This window comes from Verticillium nonalfalfae, assembly GCF_003724135.2.
Source record: "Verticillium nonalfalfae strain VnAa140/NRRL 66861 chromosome Unknown scaffold_31, whole genome shotgun sequence".
NCBI classification, from domain to species: domain Eukaryota; kingdom Fungi; phylum Ascomycota; class Sordariomycetes; order Glomerellales; family Plectosphaerellaceae; genus Verticillium; species Verticillium nonalfalfae.
In genome coordinates this window covers 43,350-70,585 of record NW_021167256.1, presented here as the reverse complement: position 1 = coordinate 70,585, position 27,236 = coordinate 43,350, and the positions used below count along the sequence as shown (strand labels likewise).

Below are 27,236 nucleotides of genomic sequence, written 5' to 3'. Positions count from 1 at the left end.
AAGATGGCCAGCGTGAGCAAGCAAGCCAACATGCAAGCTGGGCAGTGTTGTAATAGCGGGGAAGCCAGACGGTCACTCAACGTCATATGATAACAGTCCTGGCGAAGGTATATGAGCCTGGGATTCTGCTCTACAGCACAAATTCCTTGCAAATCAATCTACAACTCTGAACACTCACAATACCATTCACAAAACCTCTCCTCAAACATCTATTTACAATGTCTGCCGCCGGTGCCAAGTCCGTCATCTCCAACGACATGCAGGAGTTGGGTCAGGGCAAGGAAGACATCTCCAATAAAATATCTGGCCACAAGGCCAACCTCTCCAACCCCAGTACGTGGACATAGGTCCTAGCTCAGCTTACGGGGAATCGCCCACTGACAAGGGTAGACACGAGCGAGGAGTCCAAGGAGAACAGCAGAAAGGCGATCGAGGAGCTCGGCGGACCTGACAACCACTACGGCAAGGAGGACGGCCCACGCAGTAAGAGCGCGGCCGATGCATTGGAGGGCAGCCGCGTCGTTTAAACACTTCTCTCGGAAGAGAATCCCGTTGTTGTTCAGATACTGGGTGTAATGATGCCATTTTATTTCCGATAGCCTGTTGTCGACAGTCTGACCTAATAGTGCACCTGCCTAATAATTGCGTGACATCACCTGGATGAACAAAGTTCAAGTTTGCCCGTTTGCCCTGATCACCCTGTCTACGAGGGTCATCCATTCCTGGCACGCCGTCAGTTCCTTCATCGACCCTTCGGCAAGGGTCACCAAGAGCTCAAGATACTCCGCGTCGTGCTTCGCTGGCAGAACGAGCGCCCCTTTACCACCGTCCGCGTTCCCAGCTACGATGCGCACCCGATCAGCTTCGGAAACACCTACCCCAGGAATCCCCCACCGGGCGTGCGCCCCTAAGTTCCGCCATGAGTCCATCTCGAGATCGCCAGCGTAGATGGGGGAGGTCGTGCGTCCCAAGACCCTCCCCTCTCTTACTGCCCTGTCCATCATGGCCGTTCTCACGGCAACAAAGGGCTCATCTACGTGTTTACAGGCCACCTGTATCGATTCCGTCACGGCAGGTACCCAAGCCGGCAGACCGCCGGGCGCGCTAGGGTGTCCGGAAAGCCCGAGAAGGACATCTCGCGGAACCCTTGTAATCACGTCTGCTGACGCATTGCCGAAGTATGGTGCCGCCTCTTCCTGGAAGGCATGTTGTCGCCATTGCCTGATCAGACCCAGCGTCGCGACCTCGGGCGTGGCCATGGTATATGCCACTTCGTGCTTGTACCGCGCACGAGTGATGTAGGCCCACGTCAGGGCCGACAAGACGACGAAGACCGAGGGGGGTGCATCCGCATGGCTCACGAGGCGGATCATCTCACCGATATTCTTCAGCACGTCGACCTTGATCACGAATATGGCGCTCGTGTGAGGCCGGGCGGCCGGGGTAGGGGGGTTGAGCCGAGGCAGAGCTGTGGCGACTCTGTCGAAGGGCGTGTTCTCTGGAAAGAGGCCGAGCTCGGGGCACGAGGTGGCCAGATCAGGCCAGGAAATGTCAGGCGCGATAGAAGCTGTCAATTTCGCTGGCTGGAAGGGCGTCATGGGCGGGGACAGTGAGTCGTGGACCCCGCAGGTTTCCGCAGCGATGCTGACCAGGACGGCACTTAGGCATGCGGCATCACCAATGGAGTGGTGGAGATGCATCCACAGAAGCAAACCGTCCTCCAAAAAGGTGACCTGCAGGCGAAAGGCCCTGGCACGAGGGAAGCTGCTGAGGTCGCCCAGCCCAAGAACGCGGTGCTTGTCCAAGAAAAACCCCGGTGGCCACTGTAGATCTCGCAGTTCTTGGTAGGCACGAGGGAAATCATCACCCAGAGAATCAACAGGACGCTCCTCTACGGTGACCACTGAGGACTCGGTTTCGAAACAATTCGGAGGGTTATACGTCAGATACAACATCCCGGACTGTCTATATAGATGAATCTCTGAGGCAATGATTGGTTGCTTTTTCTGTAATCGAGACACGGCGGCCTGGAGGTGTTGCATGACCCCGGAGCGAGGATGGACGCTGTCGTAAGGGAAACAAAGGCAAGCGCTAATGTATTCGCGAGGAGCATTCTGGTTCCAAGAAGCCAGCTTCTCGTACACGGGAACGGTGAAATCGACCATGGTGGAAAAGAGTCGACGTCGTTTGCGATATTGCTCGATTTACGCACGCCAACACTGGAAAAGCGACTCAACCTATATATACGTATGTGAAAGGGGTGAATAAGTTCCACGATTTGGGCATCTGATCTTGATCATGAACCTGTGCAAGAGCGTAGTTCGGTAGCAGACGCCCCGAGGCTTCCACAAGCCATAGCTGGGTATACCAATGCCATTGTGTCGGCAACAATCGAAGCAGCTTTCGATCTGAATTCGATATAAGAGGTGTGGGCAGGAATAGTTACGAAGTCGGGACGGGTCCGTTCAGAATTCAATACGTTGCGCCATGGGCAGCTCACAGAGATTGAATCGTGTGAATGTGGCGACAATCGATACCAAGCTCGTTGAATGGACACGGAGCCCTGTGTGGCCCAGAGACTGAACAGCCGTGCATGAATGGAAGACATGACTGTCGCGTGTTGCAGAATGACCGAGAATCACGAAGAAAGAATCCGAAGACTCACGAACGAGCGGCACTCACAATAAGCCGACATGGTGATCGTCAGGGTGGAAAGCGGTCAGCGCCGAGGGGTCCAATGTGGGGTAATTCTGCCAGTCGTCCCACCTGAAATGTCATGAACAACGCCCTTCGCGTCGCCCTTCGTGTCGCCCTTCCGTTCGCCGAAGTCAGTCTAGCACAAATTTCTGGTGTATAAAGCATTGGTTTGAAGCTCTCCTCAAGAGCTTGATCTTCCTATTCACACAAAAACCGTCTACCCTCATCAAGCCACCCCTCCACCACCATGTCGCCCTGCACCATCCGCCACGCTCGTCGTGAAGGTATGTGTGCCTTGACCTTGAATCAAGCTACTCTGTATCTCTACAGACCACGCACTGACCTGGACAGATGTCTCCACAATCCTGGAGCTCATCAAAGAGCTGGCCGACTACGAGAAGGAGCTCTCCGCGGTGCAGGCCACAGAAGAGACCCTCGCCAGCACAATTGCCTTTGCGCCCAGTGACTCCAAGCTGTCCGCTCCGGGAGGCGCCGACTTGACGACCCCCGCGCGACCGGCGCGCTGCCTGCTCGCCTTCGACGAGTCCAACACGCCCGTAGGCATGGCGCTATACTTCTACAGCTACAGCACCTGGCGTGCGCGCCACGGCATCTGGCTCGAGGACCTCTACGTCCGCCAGACGGAGCGCGGCAAGGGGTACGGCAAGAAGTTGCTCTCGGCGCTGGCGCAGGAGGTCGTGGAAACGGGCGGCGCCCGTCTCGAGTGGTGCGTGCTCAAATGGAACGAACCGAGCATCCAGTTCTACAGGAGCATCGGTGCGCAGTCGATGGATGAATGGGTCACCATGCGCGTGGACGGCGACACCCTGCCCCGCCTCGCCGGGCTGGGAGCGCAGTAGCAGGGAAAATAATGTCATTCGTAAATTGAGACGCCTTGGTATTGTGCCTCATGCTTTGGCCTTCTTCTTGACGTCTCGGTCAGGCTCTGTGACCTCTGTCGAGTTGATGTAGCGCTGAAGCTGAGCTGGTGTGGCGACAGGAGGTTGGCCGCGTGTGCCCCATTGGATCGACTTTTTCAACGTAGTCGGATGTTGTTCGGCGAATGAAGAAGATTCGTAAATCTGCCTGTATTGCCTCCGGAGCTGCCTACTGGACAGGGGTCGGATTCGGCTCTCCAGGTCTCCGCCGTACGGTCCTACTTCTGGCTCGTCGACCAACCTGACATTCGTGACGGCCCGTGGCCTCTCCACCAAGGATGCGGGCCTGTCAGCATAGGGCGTCCAGTTCCAACTCTTTTGTGCAGGCTTGAATTCCGGTGTCCTGGAGTGCGCCAAAGGGCGCCGCGGCAGGGGTTTGTACTGGTCGACAGGTAGGTTTCCAAGGGCGGCCTGGGCCAGAGTATCCCACTCCGCTTTCGCTAGAGGTGGCATGACTCTGTCAGCCGCGTGTTTCCACCACTTCTCTCTTCGGATGCGGAGTCTCCTCTCTGGCATGGGCCGGCCAAGGATGGTCTTGAGCGTGTCGAGGTCTCGCTCTGGGTTTAGATTGGTCAGGGGACTCTTCGGCCAGGTTGCAGGTGTGGTGTGATCTTGGTGGCGTTTTTGCGATCGAAGATAGACGAGAAGATTTTCGGTATCCCAGTGGTCAGGCGTTCGCGGCTTCAGGGGCGGCTCTTTCTCCCTGCTCGCGGACTTGTCGGTCGTGTTTTGGGCGAGGTCCAGCTTGCTGAGGCGTGCCTCGAGCGCGGCCGTGTCCGAGGGCGGATCTTGGTGGAGAAGGTCGGCCATCAGTTCGCGGCGCCGCTTGCCAAGGCGCCCGAAGGCCAGGCGGAGGATGCGCTGCATGCGAGCAACATCGCCGGCGTTGGCGGCACGAAGTCGTCGAAGGTGCCTCTCACCTTCCCATAAAGCGGCCTTGGTGCGGCGTCTGGCTTCGCAGGCGGCTGTTTCGAGGGTATCGTTTGGTTTGCCTGTCCATCTCAAGCTTTTCAAGTAGCTTTTCGAAGATCGGAAGCGGTCCCGGATACGGTGGTACACGTACGGTCTGCATAGTTCGGGAAGGTATGAGGTCTCGCGGAGGAGGTGTCGGTAGAGATGTAGAGGAGGCACCGGTCGAGAGAGGGGCAGTCGAGACATGTTGCCGGTGTAAAAGGAGCTCAAGGAGCCCAAATCATGTGGGTGTGGTCATCGAAGGTGTCACCAAGACACGTTCGTTCGCAAACCAGGCAAACCGATCGAGTGTTGAAATGGAGCTGGACAGCAGGCGTCTAGATCAAAATGCTGCCGCCCTGCATAAGTCCCCTGAAGGCGCACAAGCAGCTTGAGTGGGGCCTAAAGCAAGACATTTGTGCACATGCACGTGCCCACTGCAAGCACGTCTGGGACGCTGCACGGCAGCACGTCTACAGGTGAGGTACCTACCTAAGGTACCTTGTAAGGTACGATGTGTAGGTGCCTAGGCAGTACGATGTGTAGGCAGTAGGGTAGGTGCTCGCTCCCTGAAGGGTCACCAGGGCACGTCCCTGACGCGAAAGGACACGCCCTCAACACGCTCGAGACACGCAAACTCGCGAAACCGACACGTCTTGGGTTAATTGAAATTCCTCTTCTGGCCAAACTCACGCGTCCAGCTCCATAGACCCCATCTCCATCCATCCCCCCGTCTACCACATCTACGTCTCGTTTCTCGGCCAGACCCCGGCTCCAGAATCCAGAATTGACGACGGCCACGAAACAACCTTGCATCATTTCCTCCCCCTCAGCAACGCCGCCTTCACCGACAGCCTCAACTCACTCCGACGAACATCTCCACCCCTGCGCGGCACCCAGCATACTCACGTACACACACGCACAGTGGCTCCATGCGCTGATCTTCCGCCAAGGGACGATAATGTAGCTGACGCCAACCCGGGTACCTTTCCCCTTTCGCCTCGACTCGCATCCGAACTGCTGCCGCGCGACGCACCCGACGATTCCAAGAGGCTCCCGGCTTCTTCTGCTGCCTCTCTCCCTCCTGTCTTGCGAATTCATTCGGAGAGACGATTTCTCCCCATTCACGACTGTGTTCTCGACGACAATCCGATTGTCCGCCACCATCTACATCACCTGTCGCGATATCCCCAAAACCTCCGCTATCCCTATCCTGCAGCCTCCGACGGCGCTATCCGCTCCTTCTTCCTCCAACTCCCCACGCACGTCACACTCGAACCCCCTGGGCTGGGCTATCGCCCTTCGCGCCCCCCTCACAGCCAATCCCTCCAACGATTAGACGCCGCACCCCCTCGACCCCCCCCCCCCCAAACCTGAGCAACGTCGCGACCGGTCCGATCTTCGTAATTGCCATTTCCCACTGACACCGCAAGGTTGGCCTTGTCTTCGTTCACGATGCAGGCAGCATCTCAATCGAGACCCTCCTCACAGCAATCCTTCACCATGAGCCAACAATCCCAGCCGGGCCTGGCATCATCAGGGTACCGCCCTTACGACGGTGGCTCCAAGATGGCCGCGGCCGACCACCAGATCTACTCTGTATGTCTCCTCGCAAGAACGCTCCTTTTATGTCCCTTTCCTGGATCGCGGGCTCTTTTTTTTTTTCCCTTGATTGACTAACATATACGAAAGGCCGTCTACTCTGGCGTCGACGTGTACGAAATGGAGGTCCAAGGTGTTGCCGTGATGCGCCGGCGCAACGACAGCTGGCTCAATGCCACCCAGATTCTCAAGGTCGCCGGCGTCGAAAAGGGAAAGCGCACCAAGATTCTCGAGAAAGAGATCCAGACCGGCGAGCACGAAAAGGTCCAGGGCGGCTACGGCAAATACCAGGGTACATGGATCAAGTTTGAGCGAGCCGTCGAGGTCTGCCGCCAATATGGCGTCGAGGAGATTCTTCGCCCGCTGCTGACCTACGACATGGGCCAGGACGGCGGTATCGCGGGTCGCGGCGACATCAACACTCCGACAAAGGAGCAGGCCATGGCCGCCCAGCGCAAGCGCATGTACAACCTCGGCAACGAGGCCAGGGGCAACGGTCTCAGCGGCACCTTCTTCAAAAACATTTCCAGCACCGCATCGCATGCCGTGGCTGCTATCAGCAAAGCACGCTTCGAATCGCCGGGGCCCAGGAGTCGCAATGGCCCGACACGCGCTCCGAGTTTTAGTCGCCAGAGCTCAATGCAGAACGCAGACGATTTCCCCGGCAACTCGCAACAGAGCTTCGCCTCCGATTATGGTCAGCAGGCGAACTCGCAAATGTCGTCCCAACAGACACAGCCTTTTCCCGAACCGAGCGCAGAGCCGCCAAGGAAGCGACAGCGAGTCACAATGACCCCGGCCGACAGCTTTGGCTACACACATTCCAACATGGACATGCTCCAAGAGAACTTTCCCGGCTCACCAACAGAACCTAACGAGTCCTTCATCTACTCACAAGCCGTCAGTAATGCGCAACCACACGACGGCTATAGCCCCTTGTCACCCCTGCCTTTCGAGGTCTCCCCCGATGCGGAACAAAAACGAAGCATGCTCATGGGTCTCTTCATGGATGCGGCCGCATCGGACCAGAACAAGCATGAAATGCTACGATCCTTTACCCCGGCCGAGCTCGACATGCCCATCGACCAGCAGTGCCACACTGCTCTGCATTGGGCAGCTACGCTGTCTCGCATGCATCTCCTGAAGACGTTGTTGAGCTACGGCGCTAGCCCTTTCCGCGTGAATGCAGCAGGTGAGACGGCTCTCATGCGGGCCTGTGTCGTGACGAATTCGATGGACCTTGGATCCTTCCCCGACTTGCTCGAGGTTCTCGGTTCGACCATTGAGGTTCGGGACGCAAAGGGACGCACTGCGCTACACCACATCGCCATGACAAGCGCCGTGAAAGGGCGAAACGCAGCCAGCCGCTACTATCTCGAGAGCTTACTGGAATGGGTCGTACGCCAAGGCAGCCAAGGCAGGGCAACGCTTTCAGACGCCGCAGCCAAAGGCCGCGATGCCGAAGGTGGCACGTCGGGCTCGCAGTCTCAGCAGCAAAAGATGGGCATCGGCCGCTTCATGATGGAGGTTGTCAACGTGCAAGACAACTCGGGCGATACGGCTCTGAATATTGCGGCGCGTATCGGCAACCGAAGCATCATCTCTCAACTTCTGGAAGTTCACGCAGATCCGCACATCGCTAACAAGGCTGGTTTACGGCCTCTCGACTTTGGCATTGGTGGTGACGCCGCAGAAGACAATATCAACGGTACGAATGGCGACGCGAACACAGAAAAGAACGGCGCTGCGCCCAGCAGTCAGAAGTCCCGCGAGAGCAGTGATGAGATCATCTCCTGTGAGTGCCCTGCCCTGATGCAAGCCTGTGAGGGTCAAGACTAATTCATTCAAGCAATAACACATCTCCTTCATGAAACCTCGAGCACATTTCAAGCGGAGATCAAGTCCAAGCAGGCCAGTATCGACTCGCTCCATGCGGTCCTCCGCACCTCGACGACTCAGCTCGCCGACGCCCGCCGCACCCTCGAGACCCTCCAGCAGACGCATAAGAAGCAGCAGCTCGCTCGTCAAAAGGTTGCCAACCTGTCACACGCACGCGAGGATGAGCAGGTCCGTCTCATGCAAGAGCAAAAGCGCCAGGGCCGTCCCGACGCCCTCGCATCCGGAGCATGGGAGACCGAGCTGGCCGCCGTCCTTGAGGCCGCCAGCGAGAGCGGCGCTGATGGCGCTGCCGGCCTTCTGCCGCCCGGAGCGACGCTCAAGGCGCGATCCAAGGCCGTGGAGAACCGCAGGGACGGGCTGCGGAAGATGGCCCTTGCGTTAAAGGGGCGGAGTCGAGACGTCGAAGTCAAGTACCGCCGCGTCGTAGCCATGTGCACGGGCGTGCCCGAAGGCGAGGTGGACGCCATGGTCGACGGCCTGCTGAGGGCCGTCGAGAGCGAAAAGGGCGAGCTCGAAATTGGCCGGGTCAGGAGGTTCCTCGGCGGTGTCGAGAACGGTGTGTCCTAGAAGGGCCCCAAGACCGAGACGGCCGACATTGTGGAGTGGAAGGACCTGGTGAAGCAGCCACGGCCAATAGTGGCCTACAGCCGGGGACGAAAGACGACAGCGTGAACGTATATACGCCTTGCGTGAAAGGCGGCTCGGCGATGTATCTTGTTTGATTGTTTTTCTGGTGGCGTTTTGGATGGATCATTGGGCGGAAAGCACGTCCGAGACGGGTGGATGAGTCTTTTTTCTGTTTTTCTTTTTATGATACCTATCGGTAGATGCCTATACGGTGATCTTGGTGAATGCACTATTTCATTCTATGACGCAGTTTGCTACTGGGCCCGCCGCTGCTCGCCTTGAAACCTTTCAGTGCCACGTTCCTCCCTGCGCAAGCAGTGTGGTGTCGTTCCTTAAGGGGGGTTAATCAATCTGTCCATCAGGCGTCATGAAGCCATGGACCAGGACCTGGAGATGAGCTGCAAGGGGACAGAATCGTCAGAACTGTCCAGTTGGCCCTCGCTGAGTAATTTTACAGCTCTCCAGCTTCTTCCCTACTGTGAACAGAGTTGATATGGATATTTTTATTCAAGGCGCCAAAAGGTCTACTGTTGGTTTTCCGCATGGCCTCATATCTTCCCATCAAAGATGTGATGGGTGGTAAAGGATTCATTCAGTTGCCAACTGCCATCCCTGTCAAGGAGATAGGCCGCTGACGCCGATCCCAGCCAGGCACAAACTTTCCTCAGGACGGTCATAGCAGCACAAGAACCATCACGCCGCATTCTGTATAGCACGCCCGTGACCGACGCTACGTGGCCACGATGCAGAAACTTGGACGCTTCACATGCAAGATGTGAACGCGGCTGCAACTGAGCCCTAGCTTCAGAGACTGGCGCGCGTTGTTCAATACATCACTCTTCCAACCCTATCTTAACTCCTGCTTCAACCAACACAACTGCGAGTATTCAAAAAGAAGAAATGGAACCGGCTCCTCGACGCCTTGCAATGCTATAAACACGAATCATAAAACGTCACGCTCCCTCCCTTTGCGTCTCGAAGCTTCCGGCGCGTCACCCCTCAGGCAGCAATACCACCAGCGTAAAGCCCTTGCCACCTCTCCTCCACATCTCCAACCCGGCTCCTCACGTCCTCGATTTCCGAGTCCAACTCCTCGATATTGCGCGTCAGGGCGCTGACCTCCTCGAACCGCCTCGACCCCCTGGCATTGTCGATCATCTCCTTGACCATGAACCGCTGCTCCTCGAGCACGACCAGCCTCTCGCGCAGATCCTTCTCTTCCGTTTCGAGGGCCGAGACCTGCGTGCTCGCCTCGCTGCCGGCCTGACTGCCCGTCTCTGACGTGTCGACGGCCTCGCCGTTGCGCAGTGGCGAGGAAGAAGAGAGCTGGCTCAGCGACGACGATGATCCATTCAGATTCTGTTGCTGCAGTGTCAAGAGGCGAGACTGCGAGCTCTGGGAGGAGCGAGAGCGGAGGATCTGCGGGACTGATTTCAGCGTGAGCATGTGCGTGTGCAAAAAAGTCGACGCCGCGGCGTAGATCGCGTTTTGGAGCCGAAGCTGCATCTTGGAGGTAGTCTTGAGGTCGCGGAGGCGGCGTGCGGCCGTGTCGTATTTCGTAAAAGCGTCGGTGAGCCGTTTGCGGATCTTGGAGGCCTCCTGGATCTGCGCGTGTGTCGGGGGCGGGTGTTCGCCCGAGGCGTTGCTTCCTTCGGGTTGCAGTGCAAGAAGTGTCCGCTGGAAGATGGGCATGATCTGACGAATGCCGCGCTCGAACTGCCGAAGGGTCTCGTAAGCGCGTTGATCAGGCGGTTTGGACGCCAAGGCTGCGTCAAAGTCGCGTTTGGAGAAGATGGTGTGGTTGCAGTCGCGACACATGCGGACATCGATGCTGAGCTGATCGGTAGCGGCTGATAGCTTTTCTGTGGCAGATTTTAGATCTAGAATCAAGTCAGTTCATCTTGCTTCGTTCGGCAGCATGCATGACGAGACATACGACTAGCCACGTTCAATCCGACCAGCGTTGAGCAGCCTGTCTGGGGATCAGCGCAAACAACCCGGCCGCAGATCCGGCAGTGGTGCCTCCTGAACGTCCATGACCCAAAATCCTGTTGACAGAACGGACAGCTCGGCACCGACGCATCGTCCTCCCAGGTCACCACTGTTTGTTCAAGCAACTTTCTTGGGTTCCTCTGCCCTGTCAAGCTGGCTACCGATAACGCGCCGTTGTGTGTAGCCACTTCTTCTGGCGGATTCGCGAGCAACATCGTCAGCTTTGTCAGCCGTTTTTCCAGCCTGGCGACCTCCAAGTTCTGCCTCTCGACTCTCTTCCGCCGGAGTTCGGTGAATGCGCTTGTGTGGTCGATGAGAACGCCGTTGTGGTCGTTGTATCCCTCGCGCGACTTGTAGCAAGTCTCACAAACTCTTGCCCAGTATCCTCGCACCGGCTCGTGCTTTGCAGCTCTCGAGAGCTTCATCTGGTACATTGTGTGTTCTTCGCAAAACAAGCGTCCGCAGTGTCGGCAGTTGATGCTCCCGTTGACAGCTCCGAGGTTCTTGCCACAAAGCGGGTCGGTGCAACGGTCATTCATAGTCTGGCGCTGCCAATGCGATCTTGTAATGAGCTCATCGGGATCGATCGGCTGCTCAACCTGTGTTCGGGGGCCGGAGACGGGAGCAACAGGCAGGGTTTCGTTGGATTCGAAGACCTCGAGGCCGCGCAACTTTTGGTTGATGATGGATAAAGGCTGAAATCGCTTCGCCTTGGTGACCTGCTTGTCGAACCATGTTCTCACTTCATCCTGCTCGACCTCGGCCAGCTCCTGGTGTGCATCGTCGATGTGTCGATTCAGCTGCAACAAAGTCATCTGGCATCCGGTCAGCGCGTCCACGTCGGAGGTTTCACGTTGCCGAGGCGTACCATCTCTTCCTCACATATTGGGCAGACCAGCTTGGAGCTGTTGCCCCCCGATTTTGAAGGCCCGCCAAGGCTGATGTTGGACGTCAGGTCTTGTGCGGCAAAGTCGGGAGCGGGGCTGGAAACGGGCGGCGAGGTGGACGCCGATGTGATGGAAACGGTGCTCTCTGAAGGCGCGAAGGGGCTCGAGGCACGCTGGCGGACGGCGGAGGCTGTGGGCGGCGCCAGGCCTTTGCCGCTGCCCAGGACGCGGCCACCTCCCAGCTTTCGGCCGGACATGGCGAAGACTGGGGAGAGGCTGGCCGTGATATCGTGCTAGGAGATCATGAGGCACTGCTGATTGTGTCTGACGGCGGCTTCGGAAGAGTGCCTGGTTATCGTTGCCTCCGCTCAATCAGTCGGTAGCAACGGGAGGCTAAGGGGCTTTTTATGTGGATGTATGTCGCAGTTGCGAAGCTGGCCTGTCGGTGACAAACAAGGACGACCAGGCGGGGCTGTCGATGGAGAGCACTCGTGGTCTCTCGGGGTCTTGGCTACGATGGCCTCTCCACCATCCTGGCTGCCTACCGCCGAGCTGTGGGTTCTGGGTTGGAGGAAGAGTGTGGGTCTGAGGGGTAAAATCGTTTTGGTGCATATTGGCCTCGACAATCCTCCTCCCACGTGCTGAACCCCTCCAACCAGTTGTTCACTGCATTTCCCGCGCTCACCTAGGTACGTTGTGGAACAACGTTCGAGAAATCACATGGCCTTGTCCCTGATGAGACTGGCTTCGTTGTTGGGTTGGGTGCATACAATTGACAAATGCCATGCTGTGACTGCTCCACCATGCTGCCCAAGCGTTCCTTCATTTCTTTGCAGTGTCTGCTAGCATGCCTCGCGTTTGTTAGTATGCGCCAAGAACAGACGGTATTCCAATGGTGATAGTCTTCGATGTTGGATTGCAAAACCATTCTCCCCTCTATCTTCTTCAAAGTTGTACGTGTAAAACGCCTTTCCCAGCTCCTGACTCCTGCACAGCTATACTGGCACCGCAGCACATCCGGAAGCAATTATCACCTGCATCCCATCATGCTCCGACGCAAAAGCCAAAAGATCCGTCGAATATGTCGATTTTGGATGGCTCAGGATGGCGCCGCATGGCCTGGAGATCATCCACTGTAGGGACCTTGTTGTCCGCGTAGTAGGTAAGTAGGTTCTCCATGTCCTCATCCGTGAAATCGCAGATGTCTTCCCAGCCATAGGCATTGCTAACTTTGATCATCCTGGCAGCTGTTAGATAGACCATCATAGTGGGCAGGGCACCACATACCATCCCATCCTCTTCGGGCTTGCCTCTGGGTTCGGGGCAATCTTTCTCAGCTTCTGACGCAGCTGCCCGATCGCCTCAATGGCATTGCCTGCATTCTTGGGCAGGGATTTCGCAATCTGCTTCCGAATAATGGCGGCCAACCTAGGGCCCTTGCCGTTCGTGCTGACCATGATCTGGAGAGGCCCATCGCGGTGGACGCTGCCGAAGTAAAAGTCGCATTCAGGCGGGACATCTGCAATATTGGCGGGAATCTTGCGCTCCTTGCAGAGCTTCCAGATCACAGTCGATGCTGCAGGGTCGTCGATGGCCGTCATGACCATATCGGCTCCATCGAGGTCGCTGGATTCGAACACGCGATCGATGTGGGTGACTTGGCCTTGCTCGACACGGTAGGCTACTTCGGGGTTGAGGCCCGAGGCAGGGCATACCAATGTGACTTTGGCATCGGCGTTCAGGACGTTGAGGATGCGTCCTGCGGCGACCTAACGAGAACCACCATGTTAGCAGGGTGATAAGCCCATACGCTGGTTAGAGGGGGGGTGGGCGCACCTCGCCGCCGCCGACAACGAGGACATTCTTGTTCTTGACCTGCCAGGCAAGAATCAGACTACCGCCGCCCTGTACTTCGGGGAACTTTGTCGATGCGGCCATCGTATGCTGTTACGTGGGCGATCGCAAGAGCGGCCCAAATTTTGGACCGCCGAACGAGGCCGCTTTCGGGGCGGCATTCAAAGCACCCCGATAGAGGGCTGCGTCATGGCGCATAGAATTGATATGTCATCTGTCACGTGCAGTATGACCCACCTAACCTTATGTAAGGTAGTTCGCGCAGAGAAGCGACCTCACCTCTTACGATTTTACTTACCCCTTCGAAGGTATCTCAGGAATGTTACCGAATGCCTTGGAGGATGCTTTTGTCGCGAGCACTTCTCTAGTATATACCTCAATTCTGAGACTCAAGTCTCGGAAGGTAACCTCGCGACCGCGGTCTATGACCTACCTATGTTGAGATGGTTTACCTCGAAGACATCCATGGTGATGAACCTCCCCCGAGTCTGGTGTGCTGAAGCTGCGTACATTGTGTCGCTGTCACCCCTTCTGACATTATGGAGCCGGGTACCGCTACGGGACTTGATTGCAGTAACCGCTTTCCCATCCTGGACACGTCGCGGCTCGGTTTTATTGTACACAGCACTTGTCCCAGCACTTCTTTGCTCAACTCATGTATCCGCTCACCCCAGTGCGTGATCAAATAGTATGTGGCCTTCAATATCACTGTCCTGCAAGGCCATGACCTTCGCTGCATCCTCATCTCGTCACCGTCACACTCGGCAGTTCCTTGACACCGGTGAATCCCTTGGTTGTGACGATCAACCACCTGCGCGGGATATAACCAGGGTTCACGGCGTCAGAAATAACATAATGTCGGGCTAATTTTGCCGATCTCGTCGGACCGAAGGTACCTACGCCGAGTTCCCACGGTAGCCTGCCTCTGTTGTACACTTAACAATGGCCTTATGGCGTTAGCGCGGCGAATGTCAGCTCATTTGCGTGGAACAGAGTTCGATTGCCGTAAACTCAATGCATCAACTGCTGTCGATCGTTTAAGCGACGTGAATTGCACGCCTCGTCATACAACACCTTCGACCCCACTGACTCATGTCGCAGGCTCCAAATCATACTTCGGCCGATGCCAGCCCGGACAACCGCTGTAATGAGTCTGGAGAGATTGCTGGGAGACACCGCGCTCTTCGAACCGGTTCCTGTTGCCAGACTTCCATGCCTCCGACTGGACCTTTGCTGTCGGCTTCTTGTGCTTGTACGGATGGATCTGCATTGCCATGCTGTTGACGGGTGCGGGAAGCCGACACTCCGGAGACCACAGGAAATTGAGACCATTTTCGCTCTGCTCCACTCTCCATCCTATGGCCTTGAAAGCCTGTACCAACTGCGACATGCTGTAGTTCTCATAGCCACCGAAAATGTTATCAAATATCCGCCAGGTGTCGGGCGCCAGGGGCGGGAGCGGTTCGGCTGGCACAGGTGGGGGTTCAGCTACGACAGGTGCAGCAGCTTCCTGAGGCAGCCTAGGGCGTGGGTTCGTATTCTGCCCTGGTACCCAGCCTGGTGGGTGATGAGCTGGGGATGTTGTCGTTCTAAGCTCAACGCGTGGGGGCGGTGTCTGCGGCTCCGGTGGTGTTGACTTGTGTGAGCTTGGTGAGCTCGAAAGGGTCTCAAGCTGGTCCGTCCGGTCCTGAATAATGATTCCCCAATGCTCCATCAAGCCCGGTCCTACTAGACTTTCCTGTCTGTTCTTAGGGTCAAGCTTAGTATGCGGAGCATCATCAAGAGAGACAGCGTCTTCTCGTTTGGTATCATAGCCGGCAATTCGAGCTACAAATGCATACCAGATGCCCCGAATGGTTCTGGACGCATCTCGTTCACTTGGTGATTTTCCATGCAGTAAAGGACTGAGAGACTTCAATGCTTGATGCCTGGTATAGTGTGATGCCCTTGGGAAGACTTCGCCTAGTACAGTCGATAGGCTTTTCAGCAACGCTGATCGGGGTGGCTCAGAGCTCTGGCCAGGCCCGCTGTCCAAGTAAGGTCGAAGATCCCGCTCGCCGTCGCGGTGTAAGTCGAGCTGTTTCACCATCTGGACGCAAATATTGAGGTTTTCAATGGTCTTGAAGACGTAATCAGATATGAACTCATGTTGCCTCAGCCGGGGAAGCAGAGGCGTCAGCGTATCGAGAAGATTGCCCAGTCCAACAAATGACGCTGCTTCCTTTTGTGTCACGAAACGATGCATGAGGTGACCAGTAAGGTTGAACAGCTGTTTGAGCTCCTCATCTGCGTTGGCACTATCGTCGTTGAGCACGAACCACTTTTGCTGATCTTGCGTTTCCATGCCGACGGGTAGAAGGTACTGGGGCAGTCCGTTGGCGATGCTTCTGAATTTCGTGCTCCTGCGGAAACACTGCCTCCATCTGGGATGAGCATGCCAAATACCGCGACGAGAAAGATCATGCCAGTAGTGACTCGCAAACTCGCGGGCGTGGACCTGAAGGAAGAGCCAGTCCGAAGCCGACAAAGAGGCTGGACTCTCCGTAAAGCGATTGTATTGCTCGTGAACGAAATGGAAGAGCTCTACATCGAGAATCCTTCTTCGAAAAACGCGCTCGATGATGTCTAAAGTCACTTCCGTCACGACAGCTTGCGGCATGTTTGAGGCTTTGTCAAGGTTCTCTAGAACTTGATCTTTCTTGTCGCGGATCCACCCATGATGATGCTCAAGCTCGATCTTGAACATAGTTTTGAATGTTGAGCTGTCTTTCATCAGTTCCTGGAACATGGTGATGCTTTCTAGGCGCTGCGCCTCAAGGCTCGGTATGACCAACGGCTTGGCCCCTGTTGAATCACTTCCGCGGTGGGGTTTGGTATAAGGCTGGTATCTAGCCTGCTCAGAAGAGATGCCGCGAGGATCGCCCAGATGCAGGCCAAGGTCGGCCCAAGGCTTGTCCGTCCCAGTACATCGTTCTCTCATCTGAAGTTCTCGGTACTGTGCCAAATCTTCAGTGATCCAGGATAGTTGGCCTGGCGATTGCTCCGCATGGTTACTCCATTTCATTATGGCATCGAAGCAAACAACATTGAGGAAGTGAAGCATGTAGTTTTGTGCTGACAGGACCGCGAAGCCATCGAGAAAGGAGTAGGTGCGCCCGGCTTTGTCACTCTCGATCTTCGACGCGGCTTCTCTTGACCGAGCATTGCAAAGCTTTTTGTTGAGACGCCTTTCAACCTCACCCGCAGTCTCTAGGAACTCTTGACGTTTTGTGTCGTTTCCACCAGTGACAGGAGTCATTTTCAGCCTTGTGTACTTTGCTCCAATGGGTGCCCACTCCGCATGACCATTAGATCTCCAGTATTGCGCAGAGAAATCGAATAGCCTTCCATAGGTTTGAGTGTGTTCTTTAAGCTGCGTAGCCTCTAATTTCCAATCTTCTTTCCCGGCGCCAGAGGCATTGGTGGTCAAGTCAGGCTCATCGAGACTCATTTCTGTCCCTAGAAAGCATGCAAAAGGCGAAAACCATCGATTGGCGAGACCGACGTACATTTGTCGAAAGTCTGCCCTCGCAAAGGCTGCCGGGTGGTCTTCAGCACGAGACACAAGGAAAGCTGCCAGCATGCCCGGATCGTTCAGGTTCTTCTGGCAGAGCAAGGGGGCCAGTAAGTCAAAGAACAATTCGTAGACCAGGCGCATGCTGTTCAGGTAGCGCAGGGACTCAATGGTATTGGTTTCCCGCATCTTGAACCGCATGCCTCTGATAGCGGCACATAGTTCTATCCCTGCCTCAGTGTACGGGTACCCCCCAACAGTTGCAACACCCTTGGCCTCGGCAACCATGTTTGCCACATCCTGCCTGGCGAGGCGAGCAATGGGGAGTGGCGTTGTGCTCCCCGGATCGCACTTCAGAAAGTACTGCTGTGTTTTCTTCCAGCACTTGTCAAAGAACAGGTGCCGGGCATCCAGGGGGCTATGTTCGAACAAGTGCGCCAAAGCGTTGGTGAGAACCGCATTATGTTCCTTGTCATGTATTCTGCCCCGGAGGATCTTCCACTCGCGAAAGATTTCCTCGCTGACACACTTGGCTTCGTCACAAATATTGCCTAAGGAGTGTGTGCCATTAAGAGGTCGGTGATTGAGAGGTGATGGAAACATCGTGCCAGGGCCATATCCCATCCCTGTCAAGTAATATTTGTGAATAACCTCAAGTTCGTCCGGATGCTTCAGGTTTTCGTCGAGGGGGACAGAAACATGACTGTCACGTTTTAGCAACTCATTCAGCTCTTGCGACCCCCATACGGCGTCGTCTATCTTTTCACGCGGCTGACGAGAACGTTCTCCAAGCCAGACTGGCTCAGTTGTTGCCCCCCAAACCGGAGAACCGATCTCGGAATGGTCTGACTTCTCGGACATTGTGAAGAATTCAGCCGCGCGTAATTCTTGCTACTATAATCAACCAGAGTGGAGGAATTTGGACTGCTTTTCGGATAGCCTCGGTGAAGCTGTCACGGAGTTCGGACGAGGAAGGAGTGGTTGATTGAAGAGATAGCTTGTTGACAGAATCGTGCGCCTGCGGAACGATGTTCAGTCCAATAGTTCATAGTGGTGACAAGAGGCTGAGTACTGACCGGAGATGCTTGAAGACAAACTTGTACTTGCAACTGGAGCTGGTAGGAGTGACTGCAAGATCGAAACCTTTTCGCCGTCGTTGTCACCGTTGTTGTTGTTAACAAGGAGGGTACAGTACGACCGTGGCTAATAATTCTGCAGCCTCCCATCAACCAACAATTTCGGCTGCTGTGACAAGAATTCAAGGACTTTGGACAGGACATTTGCATAAATGAAAGGGCGAGAGGAACGGTCACCGCCATCTAGATTATGATTGAACCTTGATCATCAGCCACCTGAGGCAGTTCGCTGTCTACGATAAAGAATTCGAGCACAAAAACAAAGCAGGGAATTCCAGGCTATGCATTCAAGTCCACATCGAGATCGAGCTATGCATGGGATCTTGAACAACAAACAATCTCAGGTGGTCAAAGGCCTAGTCTCAGACTTGACACCTGAATGCTATGAAAGCGAAGAAAGCGTACACATGTTGGTGGCTTGGAGCTAAGTCTTTGTCGCTTGGGTGAACCTCCAGGTAGACCTTGGCACTTTCAGGTAGGCCTCGATCACATTTGATTGCAGCACCCATTTTCGTGTGTCCGCAGACGCCCACTTTGTGCCACTTTGTGGTAAATGGAGCCGCTGCCTTACCATAGTCCCGTCGCTGGGGCAGAGCATCCAGTACTATTCATCATGTGGAGGGTTTTGGCACTCCGCCCAGCGCGGCTTTTCTCGTCCGACACCTGGAACGAGTCGATTGAAGACTTGATGCCGCTCACATAAGACGTCACGTCACCATGTTTGACACAAATCAGGGGGGGGGGTATCTTGAAGCCTTAGCTCATGTCCATCCGCATTATTCTTCCTACATAAACATCCTCCTAGATTCCTCGTGACGCCTTGACAATCCCAACAGTCGACGTACTGGACGAGGTTTCCAAGTCTCGGGTATCGTGATCCGATCTGTGGCCTGTCGTGACAGTGACCGTCACGCCTTCCCGAAGAGAGCCGTCGGACGAACGGCGCCCATCGTGTGGGCCCACTTCATGAGAAGTCACTTCCACCTTATGTTGTTGGTAGATCTTGAGGGGGATGCCGCCGAATCCGCCGTTGATCTGTTCCTCGCTCGCAGATGGGTCGAGGTCGTGATCGCCGCCGCGTATCGTGGATTGAGGGTTGCGGCTGTAGGCCATCGAGCGGAAGTGCGATGTTGAAGAAGGATAGCCAGAGCGTTGGTTCGACGACTTGCCGTTGAAGGACTTGAGGTGGAAGAGACGTCGGAGAATTGTCCAGGTCATGGGCAAGTTGGCGACGATGAGGGCGGTGGAGGACTCGCGAATGTACCAGAACGTCCAGGCCGAGCCGAAGGGTTCGTTGAAACTGTAATATTTGTTGAGAATGGCCGAGAGAATCTGTTACGGAGGGTTTGATCAGTCAACTGATAACGGAGAAAGTGCGAGACTGAGGATTTCACTCACAGTGAAGGCACCTAGGGCGAAGACGCCGCACAGGATCATCTTCTTCTTCTGGGGAATCTGGGACTGGAGGAACAACGGCATCGGGATCAGAATGATCATGACATCCGACGAAATGTTGATGACGGCGTTGGTGATAAGGTGATTCGTGGCAGCCGAGCATTGAACTGAAAGCTCATGTTAGGATGATCATCGAACGCGATGGCGAAGGGTGGAATAGACTGACTGTTGTCCGGGGGGACAGCCCAGTACTGGGTGAATGGTCTGCACCAGACACCAAAATAGAGGATTTCCATGACGATGAAGCCAACGGCGACATAGCCGGCAACAATTTTGACTGCCAGGTTCTGTTTAAGACTCATGCTGTAGGCAACACGAGTAAGTATCGGACCAAGGCGAATTCTGGAGCAAAGGGGACACGAACGTCAAGCGGTTGTACATGATGAGGAAGCAGCCCTTTACCGACCAGATGACGGCGCACTGCATCTGTTCAACGACGAGGACCCATTTCGAGCCAGACTCGCGCTCGGCGATGTCTTCGGCAGTGAAATTGAGGTCAGTACCAGGTGCGATCAGGTTACTGTTGGTGCGTGCGATAATGTTCATGCCCACGATCAATACAGTGTCGCAGAGCTTCAATTGAGGTCAGTCCTGGACCATCTCATGGATGATGTGGAGAGGCGGGATTTTCCGGGGGTCGAGGCACTCACCATGGCAAACATCATGAGGGCATCGTCGGCCTGCAGCTTCTTGAATGAACCCTGCAGCAACCTGCGTGAAAGCCTGGACCACGCATGTTAGATTCCGATGAAGTAACAGAAAGCTATCGTCAGATGTCACACGAAGTGGGTGCAATTGCAGAGGGTATGGGGGGATCTAGAGTCAGGAATCTGGGGGAGGGGAATATTGAACCCACATTCTGGCTATCACCACGAGCCACGTCAAGCCATACCACGTCCATGTTTCCACAGCGAGGTGCGACATGGCGGGAAGAAAGACAGCCTGCCAGCGGGCAGCTTTGCTCAATCGACACCTTTTCTTAACCGTTCAATCGTCAGGTCCAGCAAGGATCGGGACCCAGACGGAAAGACGACAATCGCACACACTCTTTGGCGGAGGAGGCAAGAAAAGCTGGTTGTGTAGATCTTGGACGAGACGAGAAACTCGAAGCAACGGCGCGTCAGCATCTGACCGCGAGCGACACTGGTGCCCCCTCCATCTTTATGAAATGGACTACCCGTTAGGCCATGAGCACGTCCGGACTGACGGGTGGGTTGGTGGTGGGTGGGAATAGGGGAGTGGGGTGGACTGGTCGTAGACTGAGCGGGGATTAAGACTGAACCTGGCTTAGCCAACCCAAGGTCTTTCACGGCCCTTTGGAGAGGCTCCGACGACCCTTCCATCTCTGCCAATACCCGTGAAGGCGGCCCTCAGCGGTAGCCTCGATCCGGCGACCAGGGCCCGGTGGCTTTCTTTCGACGTTCCATCGAAGGGACGCCTGTGCAAAGACTGTGACATGGCCCGGGTCGCATATGCATGGTGAGAAGGAATTGCCACGTGTGGGCGTGCTGTGCGCCCATGTTCTGCTGAGCTCCTGTTTGGAGAGAGACGATCCTCGCCCATGCTCGTCGTCGGCAAACACGACATGCCGAGACATACTGACCAGTGATAGGCGTCCTCTGGAAGAGTAGCATTTGTTCGAGAATAAGGACCCCCTGCTTTAGTTGTGACGCTATGGGACGCCACTGGACAGCAACCAGGGAGCGGCCAGAGACGGCGCATGTGACGGCACGCCGCGCCGAGGTCGTGGCATGATCGGCGGCCGTTAGGAGGACTTTTGGCAGTTCTCGGGTGCTTTGCAACGCTTATCATCATTAATCAAAGAATCGATTGGAACCTTCTCACAGAAAATGCAACGAAGAATATAAGATGCGCAAGCAAGAGGAACAAACAACACCAAGTGGTCGTGAGAACCCATTGCCAGGCACCCTCCCTGAAGCATCATGGATGCGACCCCTCTGCAAGCTGGGCCCAGATCTAGCCGGCTCCAGCAGCACTACCTTTGAGTTTCGGCGCTGTAGTCAAGCTGGGGAAGGGCTGCTCGATCGATTGATTGATAAAGGGGCGAGGAGGGAGGAGCGGGCCAAGGCTGGTTGCTGCGGGACCCTGAATCGCGTCTAACGGGCATGAGTCGAGCATGAGGCGGATCACAGCCTGATCCTGACTAGGCCAAAGCCAAATGCACGCTCGGCCCCAGAAACGACGCCAGAGTGTACCCATTGCAAAGGGCGCCTCCCCTTGACAAGTCGTCTGGCATGACGCCACCCCCCCTGAGCAGCGAGAAATAGGCCCAGGCCGGTAGAACCAGCTGACGCATTACACGAAGCCGTGTCTTCGTGATTGCCGCCTCAGCACTCGTTGATGGCTGCCAAAGTTGTATCGCGGGATGAACATCCAATAGCGGCGGGTTCGATAATTCCCAAAAGAGAGTCTGCAGGTTGCAGTTCGCAGGATGCACCCTAAGTAGCAGGAGACTCGCTGCAGGCCTACCCTGAAACCCAATTGAGACGGCGTTGAGTCCCCATGCCCAGACTCTCAAGGCTGAAGGTGTTCGTGTCGGAGGTGACACGGCACGCTGGAAGGTCGAGGCTTTGTTCGTGACAAAGCAAGGGGACGAGACTCGACCTTCCCATGCCCCGACAGCTGCGGAACCAGCTTGAAGAGGTCTCGTGATGGCAGGCCGATGCAGACCATGTAAGTCTCCATGACATGCAGTGATTTACAGTGCCCCTGCTCGGTGGCGCTCAATAGCCCCTACACCGGGCAGGCAACGAGAGGAATCGATCCCAAGACTCTGGCTCGAGTCTCGGATGCCAGCCTCCAATCTCACCTCCGACATATCTACTAATCTCCGCTGCAAGCTCATCCTGGCACCCAAGACATGAGCCCTCAGGGACGAAGCAGTTGAAGGCCACCATTGGTTTGAGGGTCAAGAGGTGTAGCAAGCCGGCGATAACCAGGGTCACCTTTTCCACGTGGCGAGTCTTCATGTCAGTTGGGGGCCTGGAGCTCAAGTTTGAGTCAACACACCACCTTCACTTGATCCCAGCCAGCGAACGCCTGGCCATTGGCTAGAGTTAGCGAGCCGCGATTTGAGGTCGCGGAACATCAGCTGGAGTGTAGATGGTGTCGCAGACAGAATGCCTCGAACGATTCATGCCTATCGCGTGCTTTACTCGTGGCTTGGTCTCAGTATCCCCAATACTTCGCCTCCACTGTCAGGAATACCCTCGGTCTGCCCCCCTTGACCTTCTTCAGCTTATCGCCGCGATTACCACCACAACCATCTTCCGAGCTTCACCTTCTCCGTATGGAGCGCTTTATCTGGGGACAGATTGGACGGCGTCTCTCTTGTTTGCTTCGAATTGTGACTGGCGGGTGTGTCCCGCGATAGGAACTCCAGCTGATCCAACGACTGCACTTGAGGTGATTACGAAGACAATATCAGAAAACGCCCCCTGAGGAATGATCCAGTCATTCGAGCCTCCTTTCTAAGACGACACCTGGTCCGGTGAAAACGTCATCCATTGATCGCCTTCGGTAGTAGATATGGAAGAGAGCCAATCGCTACTCGACGACACCTGTCTCTTTGTTCTCGATCCAGGAGCCTTGTCAAAGAAACGAGAACCCCACCCCCAAGAACTGACCACTGTCAGCCTACTTTGCTCTACCTGAGGCGCATAAGTAGTGACCCATGACCGTGAAGCATCAGATGCCACGTTTTTTTCATGCAGCATCGCAGACGACCGTTTCCTCATCAGACGGTCTTGTCTTGGACCGCCTATCGGCAATGCAACGTGTGCCAGCGGGAAGGCCCTAGTCACGTATCTCTTCTTGCATCTCCGGATGAAGTTTGAATCGGATGCTCAGCATGTTTTCAGATTCCATCACAGCGTCGAGGCAATAGTATAGTGAGGTAAAAGATGACACTGCCCGCCGCGCTCACGAGGCAGTACGAGTGCTTCTCGAGTCCACCACTTATATGACTAGCGATGTTTTTAATGCCTAGAAGGACTCCATCGCAAAGTCAATCAAAAACAAAGATCCGGTCCGACAACGGACACTCTTCGTGGCCTGGTCCTCGCTTACAACCTGGTCGAAAGACGTCATGTAATCCCTCCTTGTATTTCTCGCATTCAGTGACCATGTTGCGTGGAGCACACACGAGACTTGGTGTGCTTCTCCAGTGATTGCAGCGATCACGCCCAGGAATGATGGCCTCCCCGTGCCATTCTCCGTAGTCGCCAGCCTTGTGCCGGTACGACGCGACGAACAGAGTTCCGTGGTGCACAAGCTCAGCCTACCTTATTGTATTCTGAACTCCACCACGCAAGCGATGGCAATCTGATCCACCTTTGGCCATGCTTCAACGATGCAACCCGTTGACGAGCATGCCGCAAGTGGAAAAGCCCAGTCTTTCATCTCAAAGGTCTGTTCCCACATCACGAAGTTTATTGCCGGGATGCCAGGATTTCGGGACCATGAAGTCACATCCAGATGCTTTCTTTGTGGTGATAAGCCTCCGCAGTGACTTGTTTCCCTCCTGAGTTTTTCTAATTCCGGACCGTCAAAGAAAGTTTTAGCCGGATCTACCTCGCTTCCTGTGCAGCTCGGGTTCTGATGCTGCACGTATCGTACGTATTGCAAATAAAGCGAGCCATTAAGGTGCTTGTAAAGATCCATGTTCCCGGCACCAGCCAGTACATGTGTCGCTCGACGGGTCCATATACGAAGCTTCCTTACGAGTCTGACGTGAGCATTGGCTGAGCAGCTGTGTTCGTATCGAACATGGCACCTTGGAGTTTTCACACACAGAAGGATGTTACGGTAGAGAGCCCACACGCGATGACTTGCAATATACGCGCCCTCGAGCTGGCATTAGCTCCCGTGTCTTCACCTAGCTTCATCTAAACCAACTGAATGCCGAGCGCTCAAAGTCTGGCAGATCAGAATGATGTACTGGACCTATGACAACTCATCACGCCTTTCAGGACCAGCCCACATGCTCATCCAAAATGAGCGCCACATGGGTTTCTGATTATTAACGTGACCGAGAAATCGCATCACGGTCGTCATTTTAGGGGAAGCAGAGCGGCTTGGCCGTGCTCCCTCGGGTTTGTCTTTATTGAAAGGTACATCGAATAGCGCCTTCTCCTCTGAATTTCTGGGAGAATAGCGCTTGGCGCCACGCGTGTCCAGACATTGGAATATTGGGATCATCGTTGCGGGAAGCCTCAGCATAGTCAACGATCTTCTCCACGAATGGTGTGAGCCTCGTGGCGATGGGGTGTCTTCATGCCAGGCTTCGTTGGCTCGCGTCCGGGTATGGATATCTCTCTGTCTGCCATTCTTTACATTTCTCAATCAGAAGCAGCCTTTTCGTCCATCTAGTGCTCAGAAAGGATTGTCGTCAGGGCCGACGTCAAGGCCTGCTATGTCTGGAAGCAAACAAGGCCATAATATGATGGAGGAGCACAAATGATAAGGGATCGTCAAACCCAATGGGATGAGTCTCGCTTTTGGGGAAGACTCGAGAACAGTTAGCTCCACCTACAGCAGGAGATATACACAGTCGGTGAACCGGCATCTTGTGTGAGCAGTGGAGCTCAAGTATTGGTAAGGAGGTTAAGGCAACTGGTGCTGCTGCCTTTGCAACTAGCGAAGCTATTGACAAACAAAGTCGCCATGTTTCCGAGTTTCACCAGAAGAAGACTGTGCGACTTGCTCAATCAATGGGCTGAAAGTGATTGATGATCCTCATGGTGGTGGTAGCGGTGACGTGCATCTCTGGAGAATGCGGGGGAGGGGAACCTGGCAGGTTCGCAGAGAGCCTGGCGCCAGCTGGCATGTTGCTTCTCGCCTGTGACGCGTTTCGTGCAATCGCGACTCGGCTCTCCAAACAACAACCGCCTTCGTCAACGGACGGAACAACGCCTTCACTTACTGTGAATCTAACTACCTGCGCGACGCCAATCTCCATACAAAAATCCCACTGTTCGATCTCAACACTGCTTCACGACTCATACCACTGCTGGGCCTGGGAAACGAAGGGTCTTTCTTACGTTGCTTTCTGCCTCGACTACCGATCGCGTTCTGAGCATCCTCGCAAGACCTTCGACTATGCCGCCTCGGAGGCGCAAACGCCCCTCGGGCGCGAATGTCCCTACGACAGTCTCGACGCCGCCTACCAGTGACCCAAATGAAGAGCTACATGATCCTCCACCCCCGTTCTTCAACACATCCTTCTCAACCTATCGCAGCTCGCCCCTCTACGTTGGCGAAGAGCCTCTTTCGCCAAACAGGCTGAACGATCTCGCTCTGAGGCTACGCGACACTCTCGTAGGCGATGTTGTGCGGGGTGTCCAGGTCGGCCTGGAAGGCAGCGATACATCGCTTGGACGCGCAGGCTCCCTCGAGCGCGTCGTCATGCGGTGGTTCGAAGCAGGTGCGCTGCTGAGGCACGAGCCGGACGACACACACCGGCCGGCAAGCCGTGATCTCAGCAGTGACGCCATATTCGAGCGCGCGGGCGGCGGCGTAGGTTCGACGGGGACAAGAGGACTTTGCATCGAGATGCGGTACGAGAATGCCCTCTGCACGGCCATCATGTTGCCTCGGCTCGAGGGCAAAGGCCGGGCTTCCGAAGATGTATTTCATGGGCGCAACGGCGCGGCCATGCCCGGCTGGCTTGGGATAGATAAGAACACGGAAGCTGAGCAAGGGCGATTCATTCACCTTCCGCTGCTGCTTCTTCGCATGCCGACGCCGATGAAAGCTTTTGTTACGGACTTTCTCGCGAGGACGTTTGATTGTCGCATCAGTCCCCTGCGCCTGGGAACGAAAACCCTCGTTGCGTCGTGGGAGCGATGGATTAAGCAGGCAGGACTCCCGACCCAAGGTCCTCTGGCCAAGGACCTCGTGCTGACGCTGGGATTCTTCACGACGCCGCCCACAGAGCCTGTCGCAGCGCTCGAAGGCTCGGCTCCCGCCGTCGAGAGTCTCGGTATCAAGTCAGTCGATATTATCATTCCGCCCTCAGACCTTGGCCGATTCGTCCAGGTCGGCGAATCACGAGGCGTTGGGTCAAAGAGGAAGCGCGCGTCTCAAAGCTGGGAGAACGACTCCCGCAAGCGAAGTAAACTGGCAGGCGGCAGCAGTGAGGAGGGTTGGTCATGGCGCGATGGGGAGGACCGGGAAGCTGGCGTGGTCAGGCAGCCATTTATCGAGGCCACGGCTGAGTACTTTGACAAGCACCTGGCCATTGACCTCTTTCACCCGAGCGTTCGGATCACGAAGATCGCCTGTGGTGGCTTTGCCTTGTCGGAGAACCGAATCAAGATTTTCGCGACGGGCTCCGGGGAGGACGATTCTTCAATGCTTACCGCGTCCCGCGCGGTGTGGACACTGGTGTCTGATTTGGTGGACAGAGCAGCCTAAGGAGCTATGATGTGACGACGGAATGATGAAGGGCGGCTTATGATACCCTGGGAAAGCCGAAGGAGTTGTGGAGTATGCAATGCTATTTTGAATATCTGGTTCTGTTGATTGTGAAGGTTGGTGATATTTCTTCTTTTGGGCAGTAGTATCACCGCCGCTTTGCATAAAAAAGGGTTGGATCTGTCTAGACATATCTTGTGGGTTGTGT

General features: G+C 55.4%; 9 protein-coding genes across 9 annotated transcripts; 4 read left to right on the top strand and 5 right to left on the bottom strand.

Moving 5' to 3' along the window:
- Positions 1-218: 218 nt before the first annotated feature.
- D7B24_005215 (uncharacterized protein) lies at positions 219-527 on the top strand (the record flags this gene model as incomplete). Its single annotated transcript, XM_028639374.1, has 2 exons — positions 219-333; positions 391-527. 2 exons carry the CDS (start codon positions 219-221, stop codon positions 525-527), a joined length of 252 nt encoding a protein of 83 aa, XP_028496228.1.
- Positions 528-671: 144 nt separating this feature from the next.
- Positions 672-2,165, bottom strand: D7B24_005214 (uncharacterized protein; the record flags this gene model as incomplete). The annotated part of the gene is made up of 1 exon (XM_028639373.1): positions 672-2,165. The coding sequence occupies one exon, from the start codon at positions 2,163-2,165 to the stop codon at positions 672-674; it is 1,494 nt and encodes a 497-aa protein (XP_028496227.1).
- A 779-nt stretch (positions 2,166-2,944) lies between these two features.
- D7B24_005213 (uncharacterized protein) lies at positions 2,945-3,557 on the top strand (the record flags this gene model as incomplete). The annotated part of the gene is made up of 2 exons (XM_028639372.1): positions 2,945-2,981; positions 3,028-3,557. 2 exons carry the CDS (start codon positions 2,945-2,947, stop codon positions 3,555-3,557), a joined length of 567 nt encoding a protein of 188 aa, XP_028496226.1.
- A 48-nt stretch (positions 3,558-3,605) lies between these two features.
- Positions 3,606-4,793, bottom strand: D7B24_005212 (uncharacterized protein; the record flags this gene model as incomplete). The annotated part of the gene is made up of 1 exon (XM_028639371.1): positions 3,606-4,793. One exon carries the CDS (start codon positions 4,791-4,793, stop codon positions 3,606-3,608), a length of 1,188 nt encoding a protein of 395 aa, XP_028496225.1.
- Positions 4,794-6,041: 1,248 nt separating this feature from the next.
- On the top strand, positions 6,042-8,654 carry SWI6 (transcriptional regulator swi6; the record flags this gene model as incomplete). Its single annotated transcript, XM_028639370.1, has 3 exons — positions 6,042-6,185; positions 6,279-7,983; positions 8,038-8,654. 3 exons carry the CDS (start codon positions 6,042-6,044, stop codon positions 8,652-8,654), a joined length of 2,466 nt encoding a protein of 821 aa, XP_028496224.1.
- A 1,059-nt stretch (positions 8,655-9,713) lies between these two features.
- Positions 9,714-11,850, bottom strand: PEP7 (carboxypeptidase Y-deficient; the record flags this gene model as incomplete). Its single annotated transcript, XM_028639369.1, has 4 exons — positions 9,714-10,594; positions 10,651-10,686; positions 10,780-11,521; positions 11,575-11,850. The coding sequence occupies 4 exons, from the start codon at positions 11,848-11,850 to the stop codon at positions 9,714-9,716; spliced, it is 1,935 nt and encodes a 644-aa protein (XP_028496223.1).
- Positions 11,851-12,637: 787 nt separating this feature from the next.
- MET8 (Bifunctional dehydrogenase and ferrochelatase) lies at positions 12,638-13,531 on the bottom strand (the record flags this gene model as incomplete). The annotated part of the gene is made up of 3 exons (XM_028639368.1): positions 12,638-12,833; positions 12,881-13,362; positions 13,430-13,531. The coding sequence occupies 3 exons, from the start codon at positions 13,529-13,531 to the stop codon at positions 12,638-12,640; spliced, it is 780 nt and encodes a 259-aa protein (XP_028496222.1).
- Positions 13,532-14,537: 1,006 nt separating this feature from the next.
- Positions 14,538-20,515, bottom strand: D7B24_005208 (uncharacterized protein; the record flags this gene model as incomplete). The annotated part of the gene is made up of 8 exons (XM_028639367.1): positions 14,538-14,967; positions 15,439-17,551; positions 18,982-19,468; positions 19,535-19,698; positions 19,758-19,894; positions 19,956-20,164; positions 20,242-20,314; positions 20,484-20,515. The coding sequence occupies 8 exons, from the start codon at positions 20,513-20,515 to the stop codon at positions 14,538-14,540; spliced, it is 3,645 nt and encodes a 1,214-aa protein (XP_028496221.1).
- Positions 20,516-25,711: 5,196 nt separating this feature from the next.
- Positions 25,712-27,028, top strand: D7B24_005207 (uncharacterized protein; the record flags this gene model as incomplete). Its single annotated transcript, XM_028639366.1, has 1 exon — positions 25,712-27,028. One exon carries the CDS (start codon positions 25,712-25,714, stop codon positions 27,026-27,028), a length of 1,317 nt encoding a protein of 438 aa, XP_028496220.1.
- Positions 27,029-27,236: the final 208 nt, after the last annotated feature.